General features: G+C 30.9%; 1 protein-coding gene across 1 annotated transcript in view; it reads left to right on the top strand.

Moving 5' to 3' along the window:
- Positions 1–13137, top strand: part of LOC113516863 (protein spire) — a 251706-nt gene that overhangs the window by 178137 nt on the left and 60432 nt on the right. The window contains exons 5-9 of the mRNA XM_052902561.1: positions 5393–5596; positions 7371–7400; positions 7797–7969; positions 8557–8620; positions 9086–9200. Coding sequence (XP_052758521.1) covers positions 5393–5596; positions 7371–7400; positions 7797–7969; positions 8557–8620; positions 9086–9200 — 586 coding nt within the window. The remainder of the gene's footprint in view (positions 1–5392; positions 5597–7370; positions 7401–7796; positions 7970–8556; positions 8621–9085; positions 9201–13137) is intronic.

Here is a 13137-nt window from a genome sequence, read left to right as displayed (position 1 = left end):
AGTATGTAGTTGCTTGATAGAAGTCAGATAAAGAAATGACCAAAAGATATTTTTGTTTTTCTACAAGTTAATGAAACTCAAAACCTAAATATATTGATAAGGACATGTCAATACGAAGTTGAGGATATAGCAGCGTCCCTCTTAAAAGATCACCAAAACCTAACTGCGGTTGTTAACCCACCTGCCAAGCGTGGTAATTATTGGTAAAACTACTGATATGCCTATGTTCAGCGGTGGGCTATTAAGGCCTGATATAATGATGATGATGATGAATATGAAGTTGGCTTAATCATTTTGTAATAAATTATAGATTTCAGGATTTATTATCCATTTTCAGTTATTATTTATTTTATTTATAGCAAAGCAACGGAATACAAATTAATACATTAATAAAATAAATATTACATAAAATAGCATCTAATTTATAAATTAGCTTTTTTTATACTTATATTTTTTTTAGAAACACGAATGGGACAGAGGAACCCAAGCAATCCACTTTTGTACAAAATCTCCCTCTGGTATATTCTATATAACTAATTTAGTTTTATTTAGTATATTAAATGAGCGCATAACTTGATTACAGTTTCTGTCAGTCGATGTCTTGAAAAGGAATGTAGCAAAGCTGGCGAAAGTCCAGCCATCGTCTGAATTGGCTGTAAATAAAACGAAATTGCTATCAACGAGGCACTAATGTAGTTACGCTTTAATATTACGATAATTTATTCGGGCACCGAGCGCTTGTCTCAGTTTCGTTCTCTAAGAACAAGCTTCATATTTCAGTAAGAGTAAATTTGTATTGCCCTTTACTGCTTTTACAAATATATTCATGCGCCACTATATCTTAAATAAATAACATATTGGTCTTATTCAATCTATGTATATTAATTGAACTCAAATCAGAATTTTTTTAACATCTCTCTAAACTATTGATTTATATTAATTTATTTCTAGGGAAATTAGATAAAACTTTGTCTGAGAAATCAGTTCAGGATACGATAGGGCTGATACACACGAAGAAGGTAAAAGCAATTATAATAAAAAAAAATAAAAAAAAAAACTTGTGTACATAATACACGGCAAAATCGAAATAGTGTAATTTTAAGAGAGTGTTGTAAAAGTGAAACTGAATATTGAAATACGACAAAAAATTGGAGTCTTCCGAGTCTTAATACGGCGTGTTCTGATTTTTATTGTATTTTTCTGAATCATCACTTCCTTCAAAGGATATTTCGATTTCACTCCAATATTACAGAATTAGATGGTACTAGATATATTCAACGACTTTACCTGCGCCAATCAGTATATAAAATATCCTATATGCTAAGTTAGGATATAACCTACTCATGTAACAAAGATCATTTAAATTTTTTTTTTGGATTTTGCGTGTAAGAGTAACAAATATCCATCCATCCATACAAACATTGGTATGTATAATAATAATAAAATTTTATCTATTCAGTATATAACAGTCAATGAACGTCGTATTACGTAATTTGCTGAATTTAAATTATAATTTTATGACAGGTATGAAACCCATGAACATTTTGTATGGAAAAATGTTTTATCTTTTATTTTATTTTTTCGAAAATTGTACCGATTTCATCCATTCAACAACTGTCTAATACGACAAACATAGTTGATAAAATTCCCGTTATATATATATTTGAAATACTTAATCGGATACTTCAAAAGAAAATGTGGCAGAGCAATTTTCTTTGACTTTCCTTTAAGTGATATCTTTGAGGGTAGGATGAAGTAGGTCAATGGAGCGCGGCCGGGACTCATCAATAATAAAGTGTGTGGTTTTACTTTCTTTGTGGTTTCACGTCTTAAGATCTAGAAAGGATCACTATTTCTATACTAACTTATATTGAATTTGTTTGATACTTTTAAATGAAACTAGCGATCAATCTTTTTTCCCCAATTTACTTGTATTTTTGACTTAATTTTTATACGATTTCGAAAAAAAGGGGTATCATCTCCACTCACTTGCTTTTTTTATGTTTGTTACCTCATAACTCCGTCAATTGTAAACCGATTTAGAAAGATTTTTTTTTTTACCTGAAATATCCTTTACTAATATATTTATAGATCAGTCCTAAAGAAATTTTATCAAAATCATTTTAGTAGTTTAGTTTTTAAATCAAAATTTTTATTTTAAGGTTTTGCCATAATTGAGTAATCGTTTTTATGGAACGCAATTTTAATTATGTATTGTTTAAGTTTATTTAAATGTATGTGTTGTATTTTATCGATGTATAAATGTAAAAATAAGAATGTATATTCTAAAATTAATAAGAATCTAGATATGTATTATATATAAAATTATTATGCAATAAAAATCAATAATTAAAATCAATAGACCTATGAATGAATGAATGAAATTTTTATTGCTAAAAATGTGGTACAATCAGGTCATATGGTAGTATTACAATGGTTTCACACATTTTGTCATTACTGACGTGCAACAGTCATTACAAAAGTTATGACAAAATATTTTTTTTTTATATAATAAAATAACATGTAAATTTTTTAACGTTAATTTTACAAATATAATAATATAATAATAATTGTAATATAATTATAAAGAAATGTCAATATTTTATAATGTGTAAATATTTTATATTTTGAAAATATTCCTGGATATTATAGTAACACTTATTTACTAGCCTTTTTTTTAATGAAAAAGATCTTCAAGTTGAATTAGATAGATTTTGTACTTTATATTGTATTTTTATTTTATCTATTTAAAGTTATGGATATGGCAAACATACTAAAGGTCTGATTAATAGACGTAAGTGGTATCTGTCGCCTATAAAGATAGACATTGATATCACAGAATAACACTGGGATGCTCAATGGTTACCATTCTTGAGTGACGGTGAAACTTTATAATTGCACAGTTATGTCCCACTCTTCAAACCAAAATTTTAATGTGTTTCGTAAATTAAATTAAATAGATGAATAATATTTAGTCAATTCATTAATTTACTATTTTTGACACAAGCATTATTCTCGATAAATTCTAGTTATATAAATTTTGGGGTCTGTATTATATATTTTTATTGTTATTATCCAAGGTTTTGGACCTTGGAGCTTCAGCTTTTTTGGATAAAAGATATTATTATAACAATTATATGTAATTACACTGAATTATGTAATATCGTATAGCCTATATCTGATTTGGGCTTTGAACCTAGAACTTCTCGATATTATATAGAATAAATAACAAACAACATGGCTACGTCACGACAAATAATTGTAACCTTTGAAATAACTTTACGCGTCAACTGAACAGACGTTTTCACGTGCAAATAAACTACAATTAAGACTTGTAAAATTGCCCTACACTTATTTCTAGCACTATAAATTACTATTGATTTCCGATAACGACCAACTATATCAGAGAGAGAGACGCGAAACGCGTCAGCTTTGCTGTTCACCGCTAAACATGTATCTAACCTTGCCTATCGATAATTCATATTCGCTGAAGTGTAATTCACTGTAATATTTATGATTTATGGATTAAAATGATAGGTACTTTGGAATTGTTGAAAGAAAAGGAGCAATGACGTTGCGACTTTACTGTTAATGTTATTTATTGAATTTTAAGTGTTAACTGAATAGTTTTTAGTGATATGATGATGAGGTCGACCCCCACATAGTCTCCCCTGAAAGCCATCGTGTTGAATTCCAGGTGTATTCTTAACGATGTGCTAACTGACCTGCCTTTTCATTCTCATCTATTCCAACATCCGTTAGCGCAGGCGGGGTTACTATTCCATAACCATTGTGTAAAAAATATTCCTATTTAATACAACTGATGGTATAATGCAACGTGTAAATAAATAAAAAAAAAAGGGCTCTTTATATCATACTAGTTATCCTCTCCGGTTTCGCATGCGTGAATAGATAGAAAGATAAATTAATATTTTATTATATTAGCTTTAATAAGGATTTTTTATACATAGTGTTTTTTTTTTTTCATAATTGTAAACTTTTTTCAACTAAGTTTAAAATCTTGAATAGTTTTTGATTAGATTGATGGATGTACAGGAAGAGAATCAAATTTTATTTAAATATATACAAGTATTTGGTATTTTTATTATCTTGCCTATTTCAATGGGAATAATGTCCTATAGAATTCTATTATTAGCAATATAACTTCGTGGTTAATTTGTTACGATGGGCTAACTGACTTGCCATCATTTATTTATTTATTTACACTTTATTGCACCAAGTAAAAAGAGAAATAACAAATACAGTAAATATTAATGAGAATGATACAAAAGGCGGCCTTATCACTAAGCAATCTCTTCCAGACTACCTTTGGGTAGAGGACATTGAGAAAAGGGCAAAGGGTAGGTGGCGCACTATTATATAAATATTATCATATACAAACATATATACATACATACATAAATACACATACATATATAATATATACACAATCAAATATATACATAACATACACATACTTAACAGCACACATACAACAGAAAAAAAATGACGAAGGAAAAATTCATTTTCACTTGTATATTCTTATTGCTATCCCACCAACATAGATCGATATCGCGGGAGGGATCCCGTTTCTTCTCTACTCAAAAAAAAAGTTAAGTTTAGTAATTTTTTTTGTGGGAGTATTACAAAAATGACAAATAAACGTTCACGACAAACAACCCTTCTGATGGCAACCATAGCCATACCAATGTCAGTAATGCCAGAAGTACAATATGCGCGTTGCTGACTCTGAAGAAACTAATGTTCAATGTGGGGGCCAACAATCCGCTAATCATTATTAAGTTGTATGGGAGTAAACCTCACAAAAGGTGCTTACGACATCGCGGTGTTATTGCCGGTGGCGCCTTGACTTGTTGTTTCATATCCGGAGTAATTGGTAAATAATACTCGTATTAAACATATGAAGAAATTCTTGACATGAAATTGTTAATTTGTGAAACTTTTTATTGCGAATTCGACATCGTTTAAATAAAGTTAATTATTTATTTAAATGTTATTGATCAATATAAAGTGGTGCAACCAGTAATCTCAACAAGTTAACATTTAAAAAGTGCATATGAAATCGATTGAGGTTTTTTTTTGTATGAATAACAAGGAAGTTGATGGTCCATCTGATAGAAAAGGATAACAACAGTATCTAAACATGTATAGAATTATAGGCATAATTAAGTACCTTGTGATTCCTATGATAATCACAAATATATAATATATTTATTTATTTATATAATTTACCAGAAATTTCTCTATGATATTACACCTTTCAAATATTGAAATAAGGTTTTGAAAATATCTTAAAACGTGCAATCCTGTATTTGGGAATTATAATAAATAAATTTTAATTTTAATAAGGATTGTGTTTATTTTTCCGCAGCGTTGCGTCTGGCATTGTGGAGGGAGCGGGCGGTGCGCTCGGGATGCAGCCGCCGCGCACTACCGCGCGGTGTGCCGGGCCCTCGTCGCTGAGGCACTCGAGCTGGCCTCCTTCCTCGCCAGAGTCAGGGTCGGGGGCGCGAGGGACCTCGGCGCCGCTGAGGACTCCGCCACACATTTGGACACTCTGCAGTTTTCCGATTGGGTATGTAGTATTTACTAACAACCTGCGCCGTCTATACACAGTAATTGTTATTTAAATAAATTTCTGTTAAATAAAATACTTTTATTTAGGTAAAAGAATTTTTTAATTGGTTTGGAATTTGGAGTTGTAACATTACAAATAAAAAATAAATTATCTTTATAATATAAACATAGATATATCAAATTACAAATAATATACAAATACGATTATACTGGATCCCGCATTAAGCTAATTTGTATTGTGGTATTTCATAGTGTCAGTTGTCTATTACTACTAATTTATAGTGTTATATCTACGAAAATATAATAGGTATTAAAATAAAATATATACATATGCTGTCAGCTCATATCAGCTCATGTTAGCTGTCATAGTGCAATCACCTCTTAAGTCCTAAATAACTAGACCAAATCCTGTCAACGCCTAAATTTCAAATGACAGACACTTGATCCTGTGGGCTGACTGTTATGCAGCAGTACCTGTCTAAACACAATGCAACGTTCACAAGAAGTACTTGCATAAAGTGCAACGGTGCCCAGTTTACGCATGCTGATTGCTAAGTTACCTAATCCAGTATGTATTATTAATGCTGGCTGGTTGACTAGGAATTTCGAATCGAATTAATCGTACAAAGGCGTGCAAATATTTATACAGCGAGTTTAGGCTGCAGATAGAATTTGTATTTAAATATTTCAATAATATTTAAAAAAAAGAATCTAATTAAATTGTGACAAAACTATTTTGAATTAAGAACTAAACTATTGACACAATTTTGACAAAATTTCTATGTCACTAATCTGTAAGTGTATCCTTTCAGATAAAGATAAAAATAATAAGAAAAAATTAGCAAATTTTTTTACAAATGACGAAGCTATGAGGTAACAAACATAATAAAAAAAGTACAGCTGAATTGAGAAGACTCCTTTTTTTTTTAAATTAGTTAAAAATATAAACAAACGAATTGATGTGACCATAACTCAACTAATGTCCAATAGTAGAACAAACAAAGTATCGTATAATTGATCGAATGTTTTAATTTATTACTAAGTTCATTAAGAGATTGTTTCTATGATAATAAAAAAAAAAACTGAGTTTTTTTAAGTTTTATGTACATGAAAATATGTGTTTATATATTTATAAAGAAACTATATAAAGGGAGAAGAATTCTTTTTATGACAATAATGCAGGTACTAAAAAGAGGTTTTATTCAAAACTCATCTGCTTGAGTACTTATGTCCTATACGTGTTCTACTATTTGCGATGTTTAAGTGGTTGGGTTTGAAGTATTGAATACGGCAATGAAAAGACAGGGTACGGATGCATAATATCTTAATTCTCAGAAATGGCAACCCATAAAGGGACCAAGGATATCATGGTAATTTATATTTTTTAATGACTGAAAATGGAATGGTAACCCCGCCTGCACTATCGGTATTAGTATTAGCCCATCGTGAAAAATTCCGTGAGAATTAACCACAATGGTTTCCAGGGGGAACCGCGTGGAAGTCGGCCTGATAGGGCACATTGCCAGTAATGGAACTGTTAGATACCACCACCAACAATCCCTTTCCCCCCGGTAATTTATATTATAATATGTTTATAGTGCTATTCATGTTTATAGGTAAAAATTATTACTTTTTGTTTGTTTTTGTTATTATTATTATTGTTTGCCGGGTCAGTATTATAAAAAATTATAAATACATAAGATAATTTAAAGTAAGTACCTACAATGAAATTTGGGAATTTATTACTTTGTAACTTTTTCAATTGTACCCAGTCAAACCGAAGGATCTGGAGAGCTTTACAAGTACGTAGATATTAGAAAAATTTGAAATGCCTACGCCTGTTTAACATTTTTTTAAAGAAAACAAAATCATTAGTACCTATCTAGTATCAAGTAGATAAGCATGTTTTTATATGGATTAAAATGAATTTAGGTATCATAGTAAAGTTTGATTAAAATTACCTACCTTCCTACTTTTCTCAAATTTAAGTTACGTTTATTTATTGCCTACCTTACAATATGCTACTTTCATAAGAATAAAAAAAACACATTTTTCTTTTTTTATATATATTTTATGCACATACCTATGTAACTACATTTCTTTTTATTTATTAATTTCAATAACACATTGACGTTGCGCCTTCCGCTTTTTGTATAGCAATCTCACGGACAATCAACTCAGCTATTCTATTTTTACAGGCGCGGTTTTGGATGCAAGTAATTGGAGAACTAAGAATGGGAGTGAAATTGAAAAAAGTCAACTATTCTAGGACACCTATCGAATATGAGTTGACACCGTATGAAATTTTAATGGATGATATTAGGTCAAGAAGGTACACGCTTAGAAAAGTAGATGGGGCGATACCTCAGAGGTAAGTACAGTTTATAGCATAAATTTCATATTTCATTTCATGTAACATATGTACCTATTTTATGTAAATTTACATTAGAAGGATAATTTTAAAAATGTGCTTCTGGTACCGATTCTTGCATCTGCTCCCGAATGTTTAAATGAAATGGTAACCTCTTGCGCTATCGGTATACGAGTACGCCAGCAGAACACTAGTGAGAGATGGTAGGTGAGGATAAAGTTAGCTCAGTTCATCGTGATGAATTTATTAGAAACCGCAATTCAGCAGTTGTGCTTGCATTTACAATGTGGTGTATATTAAATCTATATGTATTTATTTACTTGCTACAGGGTAAAATAAGATGTTATATACATATATGGATAAATATATAATATGCAGCAGCAGCGGTATGCAAATATTGAATTGTATTTTAGTAATAATTTAGAAGATGAAATATAACAGTAAAATTACAGTGGTATACTGTGGGGTCGAATGGATTTTATAATGAATTAATCCATATTTATAGAAAACAGTTTTTGGTTTTTATCACGTGAACTGTATTTATAATAATATTATTTAAGATTAATGTAAATTTTTTTTTCTTGCAGTGTAAAGAAAGACGCTCACGCAATGATTCTCGAATTTATTAGAAGTAGACCTCCACTTAAAAAGGTACGCACTATTTTACAATAACACAAATAGTAGATATTTTACGTAGGTCCCTATTATAGATAAAATCTTCTTAAGTATATACTAAAGGTTGCTCGGAGGACATCGCTATTTAGCGATAAGGCCTTCCTTTTTGTAATGCAGATTTATTTGTACATATTTTATGTTAGATAAATCAAATCTTTTGAGGGAAATAATAAAGAGTTTTTATTTAATCCTTAGAATTTTTTATATATATAACTATCAAGAAAGTAAACACTTTTAAGTTGCAAAAATAAATAATAAATTCAGTTCAAAATATATTTGCTGTAAAATCACACATGGACGAATTTAAAGTCTTCTTGTTTCAGAAATCGCCTAAAAGAACTACTACTAATACCTACTAATAGCAGGCATTATGTAGAGAAAAAATATTACAAAGCTACGACATTCAGTAAACAATTTTATAAAACATATTTCTTCGCACAGGCATCAGAACGCAAACTGCCGCCACCCCGCCGAGAGGTGACCCCTAGGGAACAACTCCTGGCTTCAATACAAGTCGGCAGGCAACTGAGGCCCACACCTTATTCTAGAAGATTATGTGAGTAATTTTATATTATATAACGTTTTTAAATAAGTTTTATGTGGCACTACGTGTAAAATAGAAATTAGTTGAGCTTAAGAATCGATTATATATAATTGATAGCTGTCGTTAGCATTTTACCATTGGATTCGGAATGTTGTTATTTATAGACAAGAAACCGCAAGAAAATCTAAGTTACTCTTTTTAAATTTGCAATTCTACGTAGTATTACGTATTATTTCGGAAAATATTTAATCTTTACGGTATATAGAAATTATCTAAAACAAGAAATAAAATCTTCTATTTCAACATAAGTATAGGTTAGTTAATAGTTCTCCTACTTCCCCTTATTCTCTTACATCTAAAAGTAATCACTTAATATTTGATATGCCTTAAAACATTGTTCCAGATTCCAAATCCTATTCTGTTCCACCACCTTCCTCTCTTCGACGTTCCTTATAAATACAAAATTCACTGTTACTTATTTTAGGTAATAAAAGTAAGAAATTAAAATCACTTTTACGTTTTTATTTATCACGCTACATATACATAATTAAATGAATAATAGAAAGTTGATATTATCGAATTTGTCTGCTTGTAAATATATATTTTTGATGGTTACATTTCGTAACTGTAATGTAGATACTATTTTATATTAATTTCTTGCCACAACGCCTGCTCATTTGAAATAGCAATATTGCTCTACTACTTAACCAAAAATGATAGGGCGCTGTAAAGAAATGCTACATACATACATACATATCTGTCACGCCTGTCTCCCATTAGGGTAGGCAGAAACAATAGAACGCCAAATGCTTCGATTCAAACAAACCTCTTTCGCTTCTTCCACATTCATCAATCTTGTTTTCGGTTACGGGTACTTTTAATTTGGCCCTTCTTCAGCACGTCGCCTATTTGGTCGACATACGTCCGTCTACGGCGGCCCCTACCGACATCTCCATTCATTCTTGCTCGATAAATCTCTTTCGTAATTCTTCTTTCATCCATCCTCTCCAAATGACCAAACCAACGCAACATTCCTTTTTCGATTTTTGTCACTACATCGTCTTTCAGTCTACACTTCTCTCTAATCACACTGTTTCTTACTCTATCTTTTAAAGTAATACCACACATACTTCTCAAAGCTCTCATCTGTACAGCATTTATCTTACTTTCATGCTTCTTCTGCCATACCCACGATTCGCTTCCATACATGAGTGTTGGTGTCAGTAAGCAACGTTTGCTCGACATTTTTATTACATAATCGAGAGCAGTTTAACACTGTTTCCCTCTCCTCTCAATATCTCTGTCACACTTCCCATCCCTCGTAAAAAGAAATGCTGTTCTGTTTTTATACTTTTTTTTTATTTTGTCATATTTTAGGTCGATGAGGATTATTTATTTTGTAATTTTGAGTCTGGTGATCGTTGAAGTAAGAACGTTACAATTACATTATTATTCCCTATTATTCTTAGAATTTAGTGGTATTTTTAATAGATGATAATGGAATGTTAATCCTGCCTGCGCTATTGATATTCGCTGCAGGGCAGCAGTGAGGGATAATAAGTGAGGATGGAAGTAGGTTAGTTGGCGTGACCATTTAAAAAAGAATTAACTATGATGGGTTTTCAGGGATAAATGCGTAGAGGTCGATCTGATAGGATATATTGCTAGCAATGATGTTACTAGTCGCTATTAATAACAATTCATTCTCACCTCGATAGTAATATTTCTTTCATTGCCATTTCTTGGGTTTATCTATCTTCATGCCAAGTTCCTTGCAAGATAGACTGATAGAGGAGGGTAAAAGATGTTAATAATCATTAATGTTTATAAATAATTACTAAACAGTCATTTTTAGGAATTAAAATGTATTTAAATAAATTATTATTAGACATATTATACAGTAGGTATCATCTAATTTTAAACTAAGTAGAATATAGAAAAAAGTGTTTAATATTGTCTATTACTTGTCTAGTAAAATCTTACTTTTTTTAATACACATGAAGTTTGTATTGCGTGAGAATTGAATCCACACCTTCTGAAAGTGAGGTACTATATTAAACCGCTACGTTACCAATGTTGAGCATCAATACTTCCTCCATCAACTGTTGATGACGATGTCCGCAATCTAGTTGCATAATAAAACTTTATGTGAAGCTATGTATTTTGCTTGACACATATTCAAAATTTCTGTGGTACTGCGGTGTGCGGTTTCTTTGATAATATTCATTGTAAAGACTGCAGCTGAAAACGAAAGTGGATTCTGTGGTAAAAATGTATGTTGCAGAGATTTTTCGTTAACAAATCTTTTTTAAAATTTTAAAAGTACTGACAATTTGCATGGCTGTGTTTCAGTTTGAAGGGTGGGATATGGCAGTGAATTTACGGGGTACAGAGTTATAACACCTGAGTCTTCAGGAATGGCAACGCATGGGGGGGTATCATGGGCGAAACAGTATACTCTGTTATGTCCATGGTATTGCTCGTGTCTATAGGCGACGGTTACCACTTTTTATCAGGTGGGCCGTCAGCTTGTTTGCCATTTTAAGTTGTATAAAAAAAAAATATCCTATCGACCTGCTGATATGGAATATGGACTTAACAGATCTTGCAGGACTGGTTGCAGCTTATATAAAGTACAAGTATCAGCTTGTGTAAAATGGTCATGTAATTAATAATTTTTATTATCTGTTTGTATTTATGTTTTAAAAAATATAAACCTTAAGATACTCTTAAGAAATATCGACTAAAAAAAATTTTCGTAGAGGCATAAGAAAAATATATTCTAGGCTTATATTATCTATATAAAATCTCCTTCTCTTTCTGCAATACTTCAATAAAATAGGCCAATGTTTTTATTCTATTTAAGTGTATTTCTGTCATAAACCACGTACGTAATTTGTTAATGTGTACATGCACATTTGTTAACATGCGTCGGTTGTAAATGGGGCATTTCTTGACACTCGATGCTTCATCTGGTTGTGAAAAGATACATGAGATAAAAGTAGCTCAGTATCAAAACGAAATACCTATTAGATAAGGCATAGATAAATTAAGATAAGGAAACAAATGCATTTGGTGATCTGATCTCTATAGTGTATTGGTGGGTACCACGTTGTTTTTCACAAATGTAGTCCCGGGTTCTATAACAGGTTTTTAGTAGACAAGTCACCTTTAGGCAAAGATTTCGTTGTTATTAGCCTTACAGTTATAGGTTACAATTTGACAGGTTTATCTGTGAAGTCTTTAATAGTTTGTAACAAGCTACTTGGTGTTCAACTGGGCATTGTTACTTTCTTTGCAGAAGAAATGATCTTGCATTGCGTTACTATCGCTTTTTTATTATGTAGTGTTCTAACAACGTCTTTTGAAGTCATTCGTGACTTTTATATTGTGTATATTGTACTATTCTATATAATGTGATTGTTCTATAAATTGTGATATAATGTAATGCCCCACATTACGTATGCGAACAATGCTTCTGTACTAAAAAAGTAATTGAGATCAAAGTGACCGAATAACGTTTAAACTTTGCAACCATACGTGAGAGAAATTGTGATTTTCATCAAGGTTAATTTGTGTTTAGTTTATACTTATTAAAATTGTTTAGTATTGTAAAATTTTTATTATGCATACTTACATTGGTCATATTAAAAATAATTAATGTACAATGGCAGACTTATCCTATAGAGGCATCTCTTAAAATTTTTAAGAAGTTGAAAGAAAACTATAAAATGTTCGAGGGTACAAGTTGTACAGTTAAAAATATATGTTGAAATTCGACATTAAATGTTGGATAACAGACATTTAACATATTCATTTTTTGGGCCAATATATACTCGTAGATATTGTAACAAGAATATATAGATATTGCTGCATATTACCCACACCTAGTATTTAGCACGTAAGCAAAGACGTCAGTACTCAAATACGTATATAGGTCATCTACAAA

This window comes from Galleria mellonella, unplaced genomic scaffold (assembly GCF_026898425.1).
Source record: "Galleria mellonella isolate WM207_F2 unplaced genomic scaffold, CSIRO_AGI_GalMel_v1 utg93, whole genome shotgun sequence".
Classification (NCBI taxonomy): domain Eukaryota; kingdom Metazoa; phylum Arthropoda; class Insecta; order Lepidoptera; family Pyralidae; genus Galleria; species Galleria mellonella.
Note: the sequence above shows the minus strand (reverse complement) of the source record. Positions and strands in the feature narration are given on the sequence as shown.